Source organism: Wasmannia auropunctata, unplaced genomic scaffold (genome assembly GCF_000956235.1).
Source record: "Wasmannia auropunctata unplaced genomic scaffold, wasmannia.A_1.0 LD334174.1, whole genome shotgun sequence".
In the NCBI taxonomy this organism is placed as follows: domain Eukaryota; kingdom Metazoa; phylum Arthropoda; class Insecta; order Hymenoptera; family Formicidae; genus Wasmannia; species Wasmannia auropunctata.
Genome location: NW_012028716.1, coordinates 154,016 through 175,018, shown reverse-complemented (window position 1 = coordinate 175,018; position 21,003 = coordinate 154,016). Strand labels below are relative to the sequence as shown.

At 30.0% G+C, this 21,003-nt stretch overlaps 4 protein-coding genes across 6 annotated transcripts; 1 reads left to right on the top strand and 3 right to left on the bottom strand.

The window, feature by feature from the left end:
• Positions 1-2,016: 2,016 nt before the first annotated feature.
• On the bottom strand, positions 2,017-3,791 carry LOC105459626 (the record flags this gene model as incomplete). The annotated part of the gene is made up of 3 exons (XM_011705803.1): positions 3,761-3,791; positions 3,021-3,284; positions 2,017-2,492 (listed from the first exon to the last, which is right to left on the bottom strand). Coding segments are annotated over exons 1-3 (771 nt in total), but the record flags the coding sequence as incomplete, so codon positions are not given.
• Positions 3,792-4,883: 1,092 nt separating this feature from the next.
• On the bottom strand, positions 4,884-6,793 carry LOC105459625 (odorant receptor 49b-like). The gene is made up of 4 exons (XM_011705802.1): positions 6,720-6,793; positions 5,962-6,081; positions 5,143-5,298; positions 4,884-4,968 (listed from the first exon to the last, which is right to left on the bottom strand). Exons 1-4 carry the CDS (start codon positions 6,783-6,785, stop codon positions 4,915-4,917), a joined length of 396 nt encoding a protein of 131 aa, XP_011704104.1. The 5' UTR covers positions 6,786-6,793; the 3' UTR covers positions 4,884-4,914.
• A 276-nt stretch (positions 6,794-7,069) lies between these two features.
• LOC105459630 lies at positions 7,070-8,050 on the bottom strand. The gene is made up of 2 exons (XM_011705807.1): positions 7,843-8,050; positions 7,070-7,554 (listed from the first exon to the last, which is right to left on the bottom strand). Exons 1-2 carry the CDS (start codon positions 8,048-8,050, stop codon positions 7,070-7,072), a joined length of 693 nt encoding a protein of 230 aa, XP_011704109.1.
• A 3,288-nt stretch (positions 8,051-11,338) lies between these two features.
• LOC105459624 (serine/threonine-protein kinase PAK mbt) lies at positions 11,339-16,245 on the top strand. 3 transcript variants are annotated; one of them, XM_011705801.1, is made up of 8 exons: positions 11,339-11,575; positions 11,919-12,288; positions 12,563-12,947; positions 13,264-13,344; positions 13,459-13,674; positions 14,034-14,566; positions 14,909-15,062; positions 15,186-16,245. In XM_011705801.1, the coding sequence occupies exons 2-8, from the start codon at positions 11,924-11,926 to the stop codon at positions 15,345-15,347; spliced, it is 1,896 nt and encodes a 631-aa protein (XP_011704103.1). In that variant the 5' UTR covers positions 11,339-11,575; positions 11,919-11,923; the 3' UTR covers positions 15,348-16,245. The 3 variants fall into 3 exon arrangements, with proteins under 3 accessions (XP_011704103.1, XP_011704100.1, XP_011704101.1); XM_011705798.1 differs by having other exon boundaries at positions 11,340-11,575; positions 13,264-13,674; XM_011705799.1 differs by lacking the exon at positions 11,339-11,575 and adding an exon at positions 11,582-11,830 and having other exon boundaries at positions 13,264-13,674.
• The last annotated feature ends 4,758 nt before the right edge of the window (positions 16,246-21,003 follow it).

The window sequence follows — 21,003 nt, the reverse complement described above, 5'->3', positions numbered from 1 at the left end:
AAGGAAAAAAATCGATTTTTCTAATAATCGGTTTTTTTTAAATATCTATGTACAAGGTGCGTCGCCAAAATCCGAACAAATTTAAATTAAAATTTCCCGTCTTATTTGACTTTGGCGGTGGGTCGTTGTTGACATTCAGGCAAGTCAAATGTTTTTAATAAGCGTGTGTAACTTCAAAATATCCGAACAGATAAGATCGAGTGCGGAGTATAACCGAAGAACAGTGATAATGCCTTCGCGCTGGGCGTTCGCAGACCGAAAAACTATTTGGTTCTTCAAGTACCCGAGATCGACCGTGTATGATGTTGCAGCTAAATATTTAGCTTCACAGACGTCCGAAAAAGGTTTTGCCAACCCGACGAGAAAGAGGCATTCTAAAGAAAAATCGGTAAGGACTCCAGCAATTGTCGAAATGACTCAAGAGCTCATCTCAGAGCTCAGGGCTGTCTCTGACGAAATTGGCAATAACATTGAGTGTGAGTGACACACAAAGTATCGAATTGCTAAAGAGGACCCATAAGCTATAAGTCCTATGTGATAAAAGTTCGAAACTGGCTGTTGGATAATGTGGACATGTTTTGGTCCGAACATGTTTGATTGGAAAGAATTCTGGCCTTTGAACGTCCAGATTTGAACTATTATGTTTGGACCGATTTTGAATGAGTGACCAACAAGTCGAAACATCCAAACGTGACATCTCTCCAGGCTCCTATCGAGGCAGTATTCGCCAATATGGACAAGAGTGCGTTGCAAAAAGCGTACTAACTTTAGGAGGAGGAGCAGTCATCAAAGCAAACGGGGATTATATAGAATAATTTTACTCTAAAAGAATACCACTAGTGATGTCCAAAAAAATTTTTTTGTAATTTGTACATTTTAACAAATAAACTTTTGTTTAAACTTTGTTCAAAATTGTTCATTTTATCCGGACTTTGGCGACGCACTCTGTAGTTCTATAATCACATTACATTTTTTAATAAATATAAATTTTATTTGCGATGGTATAGATTCCAGCTAGTAAGGCTAACTTACTTTCTCCATTATAAATTCTCCCGCGCCACAATAGAGAAAAGTAGTCATCAATAACACAACAAGAATACTTGTCGACATATATACTTGTGCGATAACAGCTTTATTTATATTTTTATCAATAAGTATCTGTAATGTATATTTATAAAATGAAAAAACATGTAGGTATAACATATTTTAAAATATTTTTTTATATTTGCAATATTAAATCTTACAATAAATGAAAATCCGCTTAGGCTAAATACGATACCAAAATAAAATAGTACTATTAATATCATTAAAGAGTATGTATTTTCAATATTGTCGGCAAATCTATAAAAAATAGTAACATTGTCACATTAAAACCAATAAAACTGTACATCCACAAATACATCCCTTATAACAAAAAAGTTACAGTGGCATCACAATTCGCAATAAAGTTACAAGATTTAAATTGTAATGTTGTGAGATTTCAAATGATTAGGTTACAAAACATATACATATAGACATAAGTCCGTATTCAAAACGCATGATAAATGCGCGCTTTTATTTCTAAAATTCTATAGTACAAGTAACGCAAAGTATAGCATGTTAGCGTGTTCTGCAGAATACCATATTTTATATACATATACAAGATATCCGATACTAAATGTTAAAGCGCTCGTGAGCAGATAGAGCGGACTAAATTGAGCCAAAAAGTCCTCTACCATTTTGTAATTTTCTCAATAGCTTCATAAATGGAATAAGCGCAAATTTTTTCTTATGGATGGATTTATAAATAGCGCATTATTACATAATTTTTTTATTAAATTTTGATTAAGTGGGAAGGCCAACTAGGCAGACATATTTATTAAAGACTAATGTTTATATCAAACTGTGAATATATGTATAAAGATTTAATATTTAAAATCTTTAATACTTTATATAGAAAGATATTTTTAAAGTAGCGTGTTACTAAACTTATTTTATTAAACGTTTCATTATTTTAATTTTATTGTTATATAAAAATTTATACCTGATAAGTCGTAAATGTGTCGATGTGATATTATTCAAAGTTTTGTTGAAATCTTTACAAGAGACCAATTTAGATAATCGGCATCTAAAATTCTCTAATTGGCCACAAATGTGAAGAGTTATTAGTATTAAGAAAATATCTATACACATGTAAATAATAGCTCCGAACAAGACTGTTGTAAAATGAATAAAATATGTCAATTCGTACTGTGGACTCTTATTTATATCATAAAAGTAATATGTCTGAAGAGGTAACTGCTTGTCCGCATTCGTGAAATTTGTTATCTCTGAATCTTTGATTCCAAAATAAGAAGAAATGAATAATGCGAAAAACCCTACTAGTACAAAAAAGTATCCAATAATCATGATTAATCGAGCAATTCGTGCTTGTCGTATCATCACATTTCTTTCTGCATCTAACTTGAGTACCATCCAATCTTCCGCCATCATATTCACAATCGACGAAAAAACTTAGAAATGTAAATAGATATGAATAAAATATTAGTATTATACATATATTAAGGGATATATATTGCACTATTTATTTTTTGATATATGTATAAGTGCGTTTAAAATTTCTCATTTCTGATACCGTAATCAACGATATGTTTGTAATAATCAAGTATCATAAGATAATTTAACGAAATAAGGGGCCGTTCATGTATTACGTAAGCATGACTGGGGGAGGGGAGGATCAGTCAAATTCTGACATAAATTAATAATTACATGGAGGAGGGAGGGAAGGAGTCGTACATATTCTTACGCAAGATTTTTTATGTTTGTTGCTGTCATGAAAAAGCAATATTAACTTTACATCGAGCATAATCGAAAAAATCTTACGTAATTAGAGGGGGGAGGGAGTTTCAGAAATTATGACATTTGCTTACATAGAGGAAGGGAGGGGTCAAAAATGGCCAAAAAATATGCTTACGTAATATATGAACGGCCCCTAACAAAATATAATGTTAACATTTTATTTTAAATAATTCTAGACATACCTGTTCGTTTCCATCGCATAATAACATATTTCACTGATGCTGCTACGAAGGGTAATGTTGTTTGTAAATTATTTATTACAAGTACCATGTCATCCCAAATTTGCGTAATTGTATATATCATCGGAATATTTAAAACAAATATTAATAAAATTAAAATAATACTTATACGAATTTCAGACCACAAACGTGCAAATTTGTCAGTTTTAGGCCACAAGCCGATTATTTCAAAACCGAAATGATGGAGTTCCACTGCCCATAAGAAATCTAATCAATTTTATAATGTATTATACATATATATTATATAAGTATACATATATTTGATAATTGTTAAAAACTTATATTTATATAGATTATATTTATTGATCGCGATTAATATCTTAAAAAATCATGAAAGCCCGGGAAATAAAGTTCCACATATAATTATGTATACATAATTATATGCAAAATATGTCCATATATGTTTCTTTCCTTTGTAAAATTATTCTTTAATACAAAATTGATAATAATAAGTAGGAAACATAAAAACTAATTAAAAGAATAATTTTTACATTGTTTCTTTTACAAAAAATCAAGTTTGAAGAAATGAGAAAAATTGTTCATACATAATTATATATGTATAACATGCACATTATGTGCAACACATAAATTTATATAATATATATTATACTGATAGAAATATAATAAACTATTAGACAGGCAGTTAATATACAAGTACTAAATGTGTAATATGTAGTTAGTACCTTTATAACCTGAAGGTGCCAAAATGTTCATGTCATTGGCTAACATGATGAGTATAGTGCTTTGTTCTTCCAATCCTAAGTTAGAAAGTGATCATCACGCATGCTTGTAAAATGAGTACAAGAACTTAGCTGCTTTGCAAGAGGCGCATTAAATATTAAAAGTGTCACCCCTCCCCCCTAGTCTGGTTATCCCTAGTTTGATAAAAGTTCTTCGTTTTGTAAAAACTTCTCAAACATAGTAGCAAGTAAAAAATAGGGATAACATGTTCGGCAATATACAATGCAGAGACATATGTTGTATCCCAGTGTTTAGAGGTTCGTGAAATATTGTACACGTTTCTCCTACCTTGAAGCTTCACTACATATTTTCGTGTCGGAGAATAATACATTTTTAATAAACCTGTAGAGAGAAGACAAAAGAAACAAAGAACGTTGTGTGAAAGAGAAAAGCGTTATACAATGGAAAACGTTAAAATGTTATATGAGCCAACAACAACATACAAACAACATATCTTCGAAAAATTACAAAAATATAAGAACGTTTTTTTCTATAGTATTCAAAAGTATGTTATACCTACTATACAATATACAGTATAATAAATTATATGTATATATTTTATAAATATTATAGTTCCTTCTGTCATTGAAAGAATGGAAGTAGATAAACCAAAGTTCTTTTCTGTACAAAAGTATAGTGATTTAAAACAATTAAAATAATATAATAATATAAAGGGATGAATAAACATATACGAAGAAATATTTTAGTGCATGTAAATTCTCTCACATAAAAATACAAAAGTATAAAGGTTATACGATTCACTGAACCAATATTTAAAAATAATACACTACTGTTATGACTAATTGTAAATTCAGTCATATTAGTAGTTTTGTAAGAATAAATAGAAAAATAAAAAATACATAAAAATATATACAACATAAAATATAAAGTATTTAATTATTCTAACATTCTAAAATATGAAAACTATAAATTATAATATCTTTTTATCGTATGTGAAATGAATATATTTATACATATTTTATATATAAGTATACCAAGTAATGTCCAATTTAACACTTGTGTTTATATTAATATATATAATATTTATATTGTTATCATTTTGCAGATTATTCTTAACGCAATTTAATGATACGTATTAATCACGTCGTGCAAGTAAAACCGATATATAACCTCCTGATGTTTTTAGTAGCTGAAAAAAATAAACTGTCTTAAAAATCGCATCATAGAATTTAATGTTTTTACGGAAAGATTATTAGATTGAAGAATTACATAAAAGATTATTAATGTGATTATTAAATCACAGTTATTTTTATAAAATAATTAACGTTTTATAAAATATTTGTGTAATTCAATGTTTGCTTACGCTGCAAAAAGTATTCATCGTTAGAGGAAAGATTCTTCCAACAGTTACGTAAAGTGGTTTGTTTGCGCGAACCATCAATAAAATTAGATTTCTGGCTTGCTTCGGTTCCAATTCATACCAACGATATTCATACACAGCTTGATAGACACCTTCGCACTATAATGCGACATAATTTTATCGAATATTGAAAATATATCTGATAGATATTTTCGAATATTTTTCGAAGTTATTATTCTGATTTTTCAATTTATTTGCAAGTGCTTATAAGGGAACGGAAGTGTCTTCCTCCGATTTAAATGAGCTTTGGACATGTTAAAATACAGACAAAAATAAGATATCCATTATTTTTTATACGTGCAAAGTCACATGGGTGATATTCAATCTTAATTTTCAAAAATTAAAATGCGCCACTGTAAAGCGCACTTGAAGTTGTAAAACTTTTGTTTAAAAGATTTTTTCATATCTTTGACGGTTTACATAATATTTATTCAGAAAGAAAAAAATGGATTTTTTCAAGGCTGGATATTACCCCTTTAACATGCGACTCAGCACGTATAAAAAATTGTTAGTATCTTATTTTTGTATATATTTTAACATATCCAAAACTCATTAAAATTGAAAGAGGACACTTCCGTGTGTTCTCTCGTTAGTTGGCAATTTACAATTGCAATTATACAGATATAACAAACATCTATTCGTATAATAACTATATTTTAATTAAATTATAACATACATATATCACAATTGATTAAATTATAGTACACCTATATTTTTGCAATGAAGGAATTATGTGAACTTGTTGAGACAATAACAACTTACTTGCGTTATTAGACATTCTCCAACCACACAATACAAGCACATATGTGCAAAAATATTTGCAACAACTGTTACAAGAAATGTCAGTCTTACAAAAGATAAATGACGTCCATCGGTAACAATCTAAATTATTGATTAAAGAAAATATACATAGGTATATTACCTAATATGTAATAATATATATGTATTAATATATATGTAGATAACAATTTCAAGAATAAAAGTTCAAATATTAGATTATTGAAAATAATCTGATAAAATTGAAAACTGATAAATATAAAGAGTGACCCAAAAAATCGCCCATTTTTTGGGCCCTTGATTTTGAGACTGAACTATGTGCCAAATGATACCTTATAATGAGACATTAATTATAGAGAAGTTTCAAGTTGAGGTGGCAATTGTTATTAGAGCTAAGGGGGGGGGGGGGAAATCAAAATTCATTATATGAAATTATCATAGGTCTGCGAGGTATTTTAAGAAGGTCGATTACAATTTTACATAAATGACACTTGTTTTGGATATAAAAAAATCAAGTTTTTGCATAAAGAGACGTGATAAGTACCCCCCTTCCAACTGTGATAATAATTGTTACCTCAACCTGAAACTTCTCTGTGATTAATATCTCATTATAAGGTACCATTTGGCACATAGTTCAGTCCCAAAATCGAGGACCCAAAAAAACAATTTAAAAAATCACCTTTTTTTATTACTCTTTGTATTGTGAGCTTGCGAAAGAAAACAAAATTTGTTTATTGACTTACGGTGACTAATAAAAATCCATATAGACTAAATAATGTGCCGAAATAGAGGAATAATCCAAGAAGCATGAAAGTAAATATACTTTCGATAACTTTAACACATCTATAATAAACAAAATTTTTATTAAAAATTATTACAAAGTAAAGAACTGTGCTGTAATAACTTAAGTAACTGTATCTATTATTAGTCATGTTTAAGTTCCATTTTTTCAGAAGTGTTATAATTTTTCTATTGGAAACACATACATATTTATTTATTATATTGTATAATTTTAAGTTTGATCTGTCATTACATGAAATAATTATCGTTATTATATATTAAGTAACAAGTGTATCAAAATTATGAATGCGTATTATGTACAAAACCTGATAAGGCGTACATGATCCCTCATAGCGTCCGCTAAGACATGATCGAAATTTGACATTTTTGCAGAACCCATCATTAAACGGTCTTTAAGATTCTCCAATTGACCGCATACATGGAAAACCACCAATCCAAAGAGACTGTCAATCGCCGTATAACCCATGGCAGACACCATGAGAGTAACTCCTTGTGCGACGAATGTGAGCTCGAAGTACGGACTCGTATCTGTATCGTAGAAGTAATATGTTTGCAGAGGCAATGGTTTGCCCGGATCGGTTACGTTTGTGATGTATCGCATGGTGATTCCAAAGCTCGGCAGAATAAATAATAAAATAAACGACGCGAACATTATGACGAATCCGCAGATTATGATCATGCGAGGAATCCGTGCGCATTTTATCATGGTCTTCCGTTCTTTATCAGACTTCAGTCTCAGCCAATCTTTAGCGATCATGTATAGAAGTGGCGCAAGAGCTTAAAAAAATAAATTATACAAATAGTAGAAACTCGCACAATTAATTATAATAAATATAATGATATTTAAATTTTAATATTATCTAATATAAAAATTAATAACTATATTAATATATAAAAGAGACAAAAAAACCTTTCAGTAATTTGTAATACTAGTTTTAAAAACTTCTAATGTTATTCCAACGTTATTTTATGTTATCTTGTTATAATGCGTTTAATATATATTTTTTAAGTATCATTCATTTTTTTGTGCTAAATTTGTACTACACACGAGATTTATTTAATTACCTGCTCTTTTACTCCACATGATAATAAGCTTCAGTATCATCGACACTAAAGGTAAAGTGAACTGTAAATTGTCCGTCATCGACATCAGATCGCCCCAAACTCTTATCAGAGAATGTATGCAGGGAATCACGCAAACAAAGGTTACCATTATTATCAACAGAAACACTCGTATGTTGGCCGTTAATTTTTCCCGCGTTGTTTCTTCCATTTTCGGCCAAAGACCGATAAATTTTAGGCTATAGCGATTCAATTCTACCGCCCATTCAAAATCTAGCTATCAAAGTGTAAACTGGTTAAATCGTCTCGGTATTATTGCTATGATCATGTATGTACAACAGTATTAAATTGCAAAAAATTTTTCAAAATTAATATCTTTTACAATATACATAATATGAATCATCATTTTTTCTTTTGATATCTCAATTTCTGTTTTTTCTATCTTTCTTCAGTTTGAAAAAATCAAGAATACTCGATCATACCCTTCATATTTTAATTATAATACAAATTATATACATGACAAGAACGAGATACATTTATACATTTTCAATATATAAATTATTTAAATATTTAATATTTAAAAATTCGTATAATGTATAGTTTCAAATAATTCTAGAAATGGATTTTTTTTAATTTATATAAACACATACTTAATACAAAACAAAATAATATTCTTTTTTTCACAATTAAGCAGACAAATAATAGACTCGTAAAATCATCAAACAAATTATGTTTTTCAACAGAAATTAATAGAAACAATAACGAACCTGCATATCCCGAATATTTAATAACATCCATTCTAGGGTTGGCCACGTACTACTTTCCTTTGTCAAAAAAATATTTTTATCCCCACTAATCAGGTATCATCGCGCATACTCGTGACATATTCGTCAGGTAATATATACTAAACACAGGGTCTATAAGAATAATCGATGCATCATAAATATTGCGTATTCCGATAAATGCAGTATTTTACATGATTGATGCACTACAGCACCCCTCGGTGTTCGATAAAAGAAAATTGATCCTAGAAGACATCGAAGTTTTTGCATGTTCGATCAAATGGAAACAACTGAGAAAAAAATTAATATTGCATTCATGGATTGATGCATTATTGATGCATTCTTATAGAAACTTTCTCTCATTGTGGCATGACAATTCTCGGGGAGAGGTAGTCGTAAATATAATGCAAAAGATCTCTCTTTCTCTCTCTGTTAAGAAACGGAAAAACTTCAATTCTATTAATAATAAGAACAAAAATTTTATAATAATCAAAAGCATCGAGAACCAAAAATTTTATTTTTCCTCACAACTGCAGAAGGGAAAGATTATTCATAAAAAAATGTAAGTTGTGTGTCGCCCTGTACTCTTGTCGAAATAAAATATTTTATTCATCATGTATTTTTAGTTGTTAATTCGGTATTTATTGAAAAAAAAAACATCAACGCAGTACGCGTTAGATCTCTGAATCGAATCAAATCGCAAGGTATGACTCTCGGCGCGAGTTCACCAAGCTAGAACATCGCTTTCTTGATCGATGGATTTCCAAGGGTCACTTTTTTTATGTACTCTTGTACGAAATAATATTTATAAAGAATAATTTTTTATCTCTCTCTGCTAAAAAATATAGTTACTTCACTTTTATTCCAATTTACTTTATTTCCATTTACGTGATCGTACGTGATCTATTTTAAAGAAAATCTTTAAACGAAAATGACTTTGGTCACGCTACTGAAGTCGAGAGCTATTTCAATTAGCGTGTGCTTAACTAACCGAGAATTAAATCGTAAAATTGACCGAACAACAGTTCGTAATTACAACCATGTCGAGACTTTAACGCTGGGTTAATTGTTTGAGGTCAACTGCTAATTTCCCGTTTCACACATTTTTCTGCAATATAGTCATTGTAAAAAAAATATAATTTTCTGCATATATTTTTACTGTATATTGATTTTCACTGTATATTCATTGACTACTCAGTTTGACAAATTTTGCAAACATATCCCTTTTAAGTTAAGATTTAGATCGGCTTTAGATTTAATTGAATTTTTTTAATTATTTTGTTCTAGAATCATTTTGCATATTTCATAACACAAATGCAAAGTAACATGCAAAATTCTCACGAGGAATTTGAAACATTTTTTTCTATAAAGAGATTGAATATAAAATATGATTTTATTAATCATTATTATAAATAACGATTTACATGTACTACCTTTGCAATTTGCAACATGACTTGCAAATAAAACGTTTTTAAATTATTAATATTTTTATACTTAAAATAATAAGATAAATGTATTGATATAAATAAAACATATAGTTACAACATACATGTAGTTGTTTTAACAAAAATATGTATCATTGCGTTAAAACTTGCAAACTGTAATTTTTTTTCTTAATTATAATTATGAGCTTGTTTATGTGTCATTTACTTTGTCTTATTATTTTGTGTACAAGTATTAATAGTTATGGAAAATATATATATATTATAGTTATGGAAAAGTGAGTACGGTACAAAATAATTATTTATATTTTACAATTTGCATCAAAATAGGCTAAAATAAAAATTATTTATAATTTTTGGTAATATGTTTACTCTTATTTTGCATATTTTAAAAGTTATAATAATGATTGATAATAGAACAATATATGAGAGTACGGCGATAGTACGAAGATTCTTCGAACAATGTAAAAGAATCAAACAGGAAGTTTTAAATTGTTTTTACTACGTACGTGTCATTTAATTATTTATTATTTGAAGTCTATATAAAATTCTTATGTGTTAAGTATCGCACCGCGTAATCTCACATTGCCCTATTACCAATCATTATTATTTTTACTTTCGAAAATCCTTTATCTTTTCTTATTTAACAATACATTTATTTATACATATATCAAAATATAATGAAATAGCAATGTAATTGTTTATTCAAGTTTAAACTATTTTAATCGTTTTAATTATTTCTACATTTATTTTACGCGCAAGTCGAACATCTTTAATTTAATAAGAATAAAAATTTAAGAAACATTTCTATAATATAATCTGAACAATAACGATAACAATAATATTTTAATACATATTTTTCATTATTTTATTCATCATTTATTTTTAGTTGTTAATTTAGATTTGTTGAAAAAAAGAAATCTAAGAACCGCTGGACGTTAGATCTCTGAATCGAATCGGATCGACAGATATAATCATATATATGTATAACTCTCGGGCGCGAGTCACGAAGCTAGAACATCGCGCGATGTTTGATCAATAAATTTCCGCGCGATCACTCCTTTTCCGCGATCGCGATCTCTCGCGCGATCACTTTCTCTCACATTCTATCCCGCTCCCGCTTCCGGCGCGTCGCGGCGCGACCACCATTTTCGCGCTCGCTCGCGCGCAGGTGCCTGCATTTACCTTGCGCGCGCGCGCGCGTGCGCCGCGCCGCGCCGCGCCGCGACGCACATGCACGTTTCAGCAAATTGTCATGAACTAAATGCCACGAAAGATTCATAAGCTCACCGCGTGGAGCGCCGGTGTTGCGAGTGCGACCTGTCGAGGCGGATGAATGGCGTATTTATGTGTTTTAACGAGCGACATCGCCTATGTTCCGGCACCATCGCGGCCTGCATTCAACATCACGAGCTACCTGAGCTGTCCGAGGAGCACGTCCTCGCGCATTCCGTTAATCCGAACTCGGTGGGCTTCGGCGGAGCCGCGTCACAGAGATCACATCGTCGCTCGGTAGGCGTTGCTGTCACTTGGCTTCCCTCGCCCCGCGCTGTTTTCACGAATTTTCACCGTCACTCCCGCACTCCGTGTACCTGACTTTTACTTAAGTACAAGTGCAAATCGTAAGCCTTTCGATCGGAAGGAAAATATCCGCAGAATACCCGCGGAGCCCACGGTGGGAAGATTTAGTGTGTACAAGTGAATCCACTCTGACAAGCAGAACCGCGTACTTTTATACTTGATAGAACAGTCGCTAGATAATACCATGTCAGATGATACTGCCAGTGAAATTATCGCGCTACAATATTCCTTCGCTCCGCAGGCACGATCCTAATAATTGTTGTTTTGAATGCAGGGATAATGTTTACCAAGAAGAAAAAGAAACCGCAGATCTCCACGCCAACCAACTTCGAGCACAGAGTGCATACTGGATTCGACAAACGTGAAGGCAAATTCGTCGGACTGCCGCTGCAATGGGCTTCCATAGTTGGGAATAACCAGATTCTGAAGTCGACCAACAGACCACTGCCCCTGGTCGATCCAAGCGAGATCACGCCTACCGAGATCCTCGACTTGAAGACCATTGTAAGAGGCCACAATGATCCTAGGATAAATAGACCACTTGCCGATAGAACAGTAGAGAATGGCCTGCCTAAGACCAGTACAGTCGCCCGTTCCAATTCTCTACGTTCTTCGAGTCCACCGCGACTCAGGAGAGATTACAGGTATTTTGATTTAATTTTGTTTTAGATCTACTTACAATATTGCATGAAATAAATAAGTTGCTCGTATATGGAATGATCCAAAAGTACATGTAATGAATATGGCCAAATTTTTGTTGATAAAGACTGGCATCCGCCTATATCTGTCTAATTGATGACACAATAAATTAAGTAACTTTAAGTGTCTCAGATATTCTTGCGTTATCTATTCATCAAAATACATTTTGATAAGACTAAGGATAGCACAATTTTTTCTTTAATTTTTTTTATCTTGCAGGCATAATCTCCCGCCATCTGTCCCTGAAGGTCAAGAGATACCTTCAAACATTAATCAGGGCTTTACAAACTTTGGCAAGCCGCATAATTACATCGATAAACTCAGACAAAATTCCCCGAACGTTGGCGGCGGACTGAATTCCAGCATGCAGAACATGATCCCAAATCTTCAAAATCTCAATCCTAATATGCAATCTTCGCCAAATTTAACTCACTCGGGATCAAATGTACCAAATTTATCCTTAAATTTCCAAAACTTAAGCCCAATTGTAAATTCACAAGCTCCAGTACAAAGTCCAAATACCCCGCAACTTCTTGATACAGAATTTCATAGACTAAATTCGCAAATGGCCATGACGTCAGGTCAATATAATGGCAATGTACAGGTAATTATATAGTTACATATATATCTATACCTTTTTTTATCCTAAAAAGAGTAATATATGAAATATTAAACGTTCAGCAACTATATAGTTTGAAAACACATTTATAATCTCGTCTTTTAAATTAACTTAGTGATGTAATTATAATTTTATTCCTTATTGATCTAACAAAGTATGTTGAGTCTCTTAACTCAATGTAGCAAGAAAAAACAATGTAAATACATTATATAATATTCTATCAAAATGCAAAAGTCGAAAAACAAAATATAAATATAGTAATAAGTACATATAATGTACAGTGATATTATTTGATTTATAGGGTTCAACTATGGACGCATCGAGGGAACATCAAGTTGGCCAAAACGTCTTATTACACAAGCTGCAGCCAAAAATTTCACCTGTGGGTTCAATAGCGTCGCAACGACCTCTGAGTCAATTGAGTTCACATAATATTAATAAATATTCTCAGGCATACATGTCTGAGAATCCATCTAATCTCCAATCGCATTTAAAGAAACCGATGGAAACTTCCCAATCGATGCATAATTTATCAAAACCAAACATGCCGTCCGCAGTATCAGGAACCAGTTCTACTCCAGACCAAAATCAAAATATGAAAAGTGCCGTCTCCTCAGGAAACTTAGCAGTTAGTGCAAGTTCAAACAATACCAATAAACAAGCGGAGCAGAGACTTACGCATGAACAGTTCCGGGCTGCTTTACAGATGGTGGTATGTAAAATTTTTATTGCAAAGGAGTTCATGCATTTTATTAATTGAATAAAAGAAAAGATAAATCCATGCAATTTCTGCATGCTTCCCTTATCGCCTAAAATACATAAACTCTTATTGATTACTCCTTTATTACATAATACAATGTATTACAATTAATCATGATAGTTTTATTTTAAAAGTCATCTTTAAAATAAATATCTTAAGTGTTCAATACATTCTATAGAACAGTTCTAATTCAATTCTTATATTATTGCTATTATGATGAATTTGCAATTAAATAAAAGAAACAAATTTTGTAGTCTAGAATTTTAATTTTGATAATGATAATAATGCATGCAACCTGCATTTATGTTTAGGTAAGTCAAGGTGATCCAAGAGAAAATTTGGAGAATTTCCTGAAGATTGGCGAAGGCAGCACAGGAACTGTATGCATAGCTACGGATAAGAGTACAAATCGTCAGGTTGCGGTCAAAAAAATGGATTTAAGGAAACAGCAAAGGCGCGAATTACTTTTTAACGAAGTTGTTATTATGAGGGATTACCATCATCCAAATATAGTCGAGATGTATAATAGTTTCTTGGTAGACGATGAATTATGGGTAGTTATGGAGTATCTAGAGGGAGGTGCGCTAACCGATATCGTAACACATTCAAGAATGGATGAAAGTCAGATAGCTACAGTGTGTTCTCAGTGTCTTAAGCCATTGGCGTATTTACATTCGCAAGGTGTTATACACAGGGATATTAAATCTGATTCAATATTACTTACGGCGGATGGTAGAGTAAAACTATCAGATTTTGGTTTCTGTGCTCAAGTCTCTCAAGAATTACCAAAGCGAAAGTCTCTTGTAGGAACCCCATACTGGATGAGTCCCGAAGTTATTTCAAGGTATTCTATATCTGCTTTTTAAATTAAATAATACAAATTTTACGCTTTTATTATTTAAATTGTTATACAGAGAAATTATAGATATAATGAAAATAGTATATGAAATATCTGAGAAACGTATTTTGTTTTTTTTTTAAGTTTTTTTTATTAAATCTTTTACAAAATTTATAATAAAAGATATTTTTCAGTTATATTTGCCAAAAAATTAAAATAATCAAAAAATTTTAAGTACACATCAATAGAAGTGTAGAACTATAATTCTATTGATGTGTACTTAAAATTTTTTGATTATTTTAATTTTTTGGCAAATATAACTGAAACTGTTTTATCTTTTAATTATAGGTTGCCATATGGACCTGAAGTGGATATCTGGTCGTTAGGAATAATGATCATTGAAATGATCGATGGTGAACCACCATTTTTCAATGAACCACCTCTGCAAGCTATGAGACGTATTAGGGATATGCCACCACCAAAACTAAAAAATTTTCATAAAGTAAGATCAATTATATTTCTTATTAATTTTGGCGCAAACATCAAAATCATCACATATCAGTATCAGTAGACAGTTGTATGTTCCAAATTCAAAAAGTGAATAACATATTTTCTTTATTTTCAGGTTAGTCCACGTCTTCAAGGTTTCCTTGAGCGAATGCTCGTACGTGATCCAGCGCAACGCGCCACGGCAGCTGAATTATTACAACATCCATTCCTTAGGCAGGCTCAAAGTCCTGGTATCTTGATTCCATTAATGAGAGGCGCCAGACATACAAATTGTTGACGAGGTTACATTTTGTAAACTAGAATGTTAGTCAAGACAGATATTTCATTACCAGAATGATCATATCCTCGACAATGTCATGTTGAATTTCTTATTCGCTAAGGGCAGCTTTTTGGCAATTTATGAGTTATTTCAGGAGTTCTGCTATCTGAACTCCGATATAGAGTATTTCTAAGTTTTTTTTCTTTTTTGCGATAGACACGACCGATTGAGAAATAATAACAATATTCACAAGAACTCACACACATACGAATTTTGAATACTGAATTTGTAATATTGTTTCAGGATTTCCTAAAATTCCTAGATATACACTTTGAGATCTCTGAGATCCCAGTAAAATTTCGATCTTTATTGATAGAATTAGTAAATAGAGGGGTTATGTTTTTTTAGTATTTATTATGAATTTAGACTACTTTTGAGTAGTGCTCGGAAAAACAAATGGGTAACAAGACAATCGTCCGCTCGCGATTAGTTTATTTATGATTAATTAAAAAATTAATCAGTAATTTTCTCGAACATTAATGAAAAGCGTAAATCCCTCAGATTCCTGTGTGGTAACCACATATATAAAAAATAAATGTGTATAGCTAGGATTAATTCTAAAAATATTAAAACTGATAATATCATTTTCTGAAACTAAAGACAATATTCCATGATTCATAGATTTTAGATTTTTGTATAAAACTTCAAACCTCTTACATGTAAGCAAATCTTTTCGGTCGTGTCTAATATACGTAATATATGTAATATATGAAGAAATTTAGCTATATTTTAGAAAATATTTAATAGGAAAGCCTTCAACTCACGATCATTATATATGGTTATTTAAACTTTACATTCCAATCGGGTCTGAGCTTGTAAGTATTATTTTGAAAATAGACTACTACATTCCAGAGTATTGTTTTATATGTATTATTTTAATAACTTGACAAGGCTGCGTTTATGAAAAACAATTATAATATATCAAACATTATTCCTCAACTATTGGCACTGCCAATGTTTGATTCGCAATGATCAAACATTGTTTTAATGTTATAACAGATATCATTCTAATTTTAAAATATTTACAAAATACATTTTCACCAAGTGCCTTTATGATTAGCACACATATTGCAACAATTAGCTTGTCATTATAAAATACTATTTATTATTAGTAGTAATGGGCTTTTGAGAGGCATATTGAATCACTTTAAATATATCACGCGAAAACCTCGAATTATTTCATGTATTATTCAAAACGCAGATCTATATATAAATAAATACATATGTTACCGTCAAAATCCATAACCCGTTAAAACCCGAATTCACTAGTTAAAACTAGAATGGTTGATTAAATACATAAAATCGAAAACCTATGTGGGCAGTTCAATTATAGATCTCGTTTTAACTAAATTTAAAACTAGTTTTAACTACTGAAATCGAGTTTTAATGATTATAAGTTTTTACGGTAACATGTATAATAATTTATTATTTTAAATGTTTTGATATTTAAATATTTTTAAAGGAAGTTTTTCTAGACACTTTTTTTTGTAAAATAATATTCAAAATAATTCGAATTTATATAATCGAAATGATACAAAGTTTTTTTGATATACATTTTGATGATACAAAGAAGGAAATATGAATGCCTATTACTACTTATTGAAATAAAATATGTCAAGCAATATTTTTTCATTATTTTGCTAAATTTATCAAAAGCTATATTTGAAGTATATAACTTAATCAGTTTATTTAATTTTATTTTTCTAAATAACATTATCATTATGTACACACTCCAACTGTGAACTTTTCTAATACATATTATATTTTTATTTTGCTAAAAAGGGTTAACATTCCATGTTTAGAGTTTTTAAGACTGGAATATATATATATTTGTTACCTGAAATTAATATTCAAATAACTTCGTCACAGTATTATGAAGAACATCCAGAAAGTAATGTAACAAATCTTTTCTTTCATTCGCAATTTAGTAGTAGTATTAATAGTAGTAATAGTCGGTTTGTAGTAATAGTTAATAGTCGTAGTAATAGTTAATAGTACTAATATCTTTTTATTCCCCTCAGGATCAAAGTGACGTCTGTTTCCTTAGTTAACTTTCTTTGCTTTATAGATTATAAGTTACAAATTCATAATTAACTTGATTATTAAATTCGTAAGACGGAATACAATATATTGACAAATAATATGTTGTTGACGCGCCTTGATACTTACATTATTATTATTAGACCGACGATCTACCAAGTGATAAAAAAATTCCCGACCTGTTTATTCTTGATGCGTTCCGAAATGTATTGCTAGTACTGAAAATTTATAGTTTATATATATACATGTTACAATTAGATTATATAATCTATAGATTTTCAGTTTTCGATACATTTTGGAATGCAGCATGCTCTTCTTTATTCAAACTCTGAGTTTCGAATTCCATTCTAAATGCTCGTTTTCAGAACCTATACTATTTATTACAATCAATCCGGAAAATTCCATGTTCGTGAAAGTTCATGAAAATTCATTTCCGGAAAATTGCATGTTCTGCTATACTACAGTTAAATATTTTAACTCCTTGCTTCTAAATATTAGATCTTTACTCTCTCATTTTCAGCTGTCGCTCGATTTACTGTATCTCAATTTTCATAGTTTATTCTACGATCTTTATAAATATTTACTACACTTTTTTTTGTTTTTTGTTACATGTATATTTTTTTGTTTTATTATAATCGGTTTTCACAACAGCAGTATTGTTGATATACCTTATACACGTATTTCTTTCTTACTCTTGCGTACACTTGTCGGTCTTGTAAAATATCAAATTTGTACGTTTGTAATAAAGTTATTATTATTATTATTATTATTATTATTATGTTATACACACATATTAGTCGTTATTTGCTTCCTTAAAGTATTATTTTGGTCCAATAAGATTGAATTGGGGAAAATAAGCATGTTGCATTACTTTCCGGTCATAATCTTTGTAAAACATATTGCAGAAAAATGCATCCAAAAAACTGTGTGAGATATCAAGATTACTAAAACAAAAATTAAATGATTGCCTTTATATTACAAATATACATACAATATATTTACATATCATATATGTATAGATGATATATATACGTAGTATTTTTTTTATTCATGATAATTTCATACTTAAATATTTGAAATTGCATAGATATCTTTACATTATTTCGTAACAGATTGTCACAGTTGATAAATGGTATTTTTAGTGAAGGAATATGTGATATTTTATTATAAATGATATATAATTATACACCATCATATTTACATAAACTAATAACGTAATAAATATTTAAATGACTAAAAGAAAAGTACTAAAAATGCAGTAAAGGAACATTAAACTACATTAAACTAATGAAAGTATCTGAAAAAATAATTGACATTACACTGGATAAAATACACAATTTATTGCATAGCGCTACATCAATGAATTAATTATCAACTAATCTGCTGCACTTAATTAGTTCATTTAAAACAATACTATTTGAACAGGGTTACGTTATATCGTTTTAAGACAAATAACGTGAATAAATGTGAAATATATTGTACGTAATTCCCTATGGAAATATTTACAAAAATGTCTAATTTTGATAAGGAATTTATTTTTAGATATGTCATTATAGTGTATGTAAAAAAAAGAAAGATGAAGAATATTGCAAGGTGGTAAAAGACGAAATCGTGATTTTTATAGTAATAACTTGTGTATATTTAAGATGTATATTTTTTCATCATATATTTTTTTGTACAATCGAAATTATTGCATAATTCAATTTGAAATGTGTGAATCTTATAACTTCTATTGCAGTTTAATTTGATTACACACGATTGAAAGAACATTACATATTTGATGATTATGCATCGGACTTATACTGATATTGTATCCTCAACCATGCAATTTTTTCGGTTATTGATTGAAATTATTACAAATCGTTTATTTGTTGAAAAGAATGTGTGATGTACCAAATCTGTCCATAGATTACGAGAGCAGCTAAATGATAGTCAACAGTTTTTGAAGATATATAATTAAAATAGTGTATTAACACTTTATCTATCAACATGTCAAACAGATCTGTCCGGTCATACTCGCCATATATTTAAGTAATTACATTATAATGTTATAAGAAAGGTAATAGAAAATCAATCATATCTTACATTGCGTTATGGATTAAAAATTATTCTGTATATAATAGAAAAAAAATCGAATTCTTTTGTAGCGTGATCTGATTAAAGAAATATGTTGCTAAACTATTGTATGCGTAGTATCCAAAAATTGATCTTTGCGTATATGTGCAGGATTATTTTATATATGTTGTACATTATTACGTAATAAAGAATCTATTTACAAAAACTCACCAAAATTTAATAAGCTTTTATATTTTTAATGCTCTTTGCAAAATTTTTAACGCATTGTACTATACGTGAAATAATATTTGTGAAAAAAAATGTATTCATAAATATTAAAGATATGTGTATTTGTAGTTGTATCAAATATTTTAAAATTTTTGAAAGAATAACGAATATTTTTCTTTTAATACGAATAAGAAAACATAAAAATATATCATAATTAGCCAAATGAAATTATATATACAAATAATATAGTTCTTATTTCTATTAATTAACATTAATGATTAAATGGATTTTACAAAATTATAAAAGAATTAAAAATATCCTTCCCCCACCCCCCTCTTTTTCTCTTTCTCTCGTCTGCAAAAACATAAATGAAAACTTAAGATCTATTACTCATTATTTTAAAAATTTTAATTTTTTATTTCTTGATATATTTAAATAATTACTACAATGAAAATACGACAATATTAGTTTCTAATTGTTTAAATGGTAATATTAGATCAAAGTAATCTCTAGTTGCAGATATAACTAAATACCGAATGCGGAATAGAAAGAAATTCACTTTAACATATTTTTTTTTCAAAAAAATACTTTGATTAAATAATTCCTTTTTCTTTATTTAAATAACGAAATTTGAAATTTCTGAAAAAAGAAAAACAAATTTTTTAATTTTAATCGATATTGATAACAAAGTTATAAATCTATAATACGTATTTAAAGAATAAATTTCTGTGCTACATAATTTACTAATTTTTATTTTTTTTCTGTCGTGATAATATCGCAATCGCGCTTTCTCTCACGTGTCTTTTAACTCAGCCGAAATTTCAGGTATTATTGATGTAATCCAACATCAGAGGAATTCGAACAACGTTATACGACTCCTCACTCGCGTGGTCGCGTGTGATCCGCTGTTACCATGCGAGCCAGCACATTCTTGGCTGAAAGGCGTTTCACAGTGGCCGTGTCGATTGGTTGAACGCGACGAGCCCCTGTTTGACCGAAATGACCTTCGCGGTCTAGTCTCAGGCCCATTGGCGCCATTTACGAGGCTTACGTAAATTAATTCGTGTGCAACAACTTTATTTAATCGCGTCATTAAGCACCAATCAGGGAGACCAATTTTTTTTTAATCATGTGCAATCATGTGTGTACGTCTTCGCTTTTAAGTCTAATGTGTAGTACAAATAAAAATAAAATAATACGGATGATATATAATGTGTAGTACAAATAAATAAAATAATACGGCTCTAACAAGCGACGAAAATTAAATAACAAAATCCCTTCTATAGATGCG

Bases quoted from the DNA above. Each gene is read 5' to 3' on its own strand.
- LOC105459630 (XM_011705807.1), bottom strand. From the start codon at position 8,050: ATGGAAGAAACAACGCGGGAAAAATTAACGGCCAACATACGAGTGTTT. The intron at 7,555-7,842 runs GTAATTAAATAA...TATTTTTTTAAG, and splicing joins CATGTGGAGTAAAAGAGCAG to CTCTTGCGCCACTTCTATAC.
- LOC105459624 (XM_011705798.1), top strand. From the start codon at position 11,924: ATGTTTACCAAGAAGAAAAAGAAACCGCAGATCTCCACGCCAACCAAC. The intron at 12,289-12,562 runs GTATTTTGATTT...TTTATCTTGCAG, and splicing joins CGACTCAGGAGAGATTACAG to GCATAATCTCCCGCCATCTG. The intron at 13,675-14,033 runs GTATGTAAAATT...ATTTATGTTTAG, and splicing joins GGGCTGCTTTACAGATGGTG to GTAAGTCAAGGTGATCCAAG.
- LOC105459625 (XM_011705802.1), bottom strand. From the start codon at position 6,785: ATGCTTCTTGGATTATTCCTCTATTTCGGCACATTATTTAGTCTATAT. The intron at 6,082-6,719 runs GTAAGTCAATAA...TCAATAATTTAG, and splicing joins ATGGATTTTTATTAGTCACC to ATTGTTACCGATGGACGTCA. The intron at 4,969-5,142 runs GTAAGCAAACAT...TATTTTTTTCAG, and splicing joins CGATGAATACTTTTTGCAGC to CTACTAAAAACATCAGGAGG.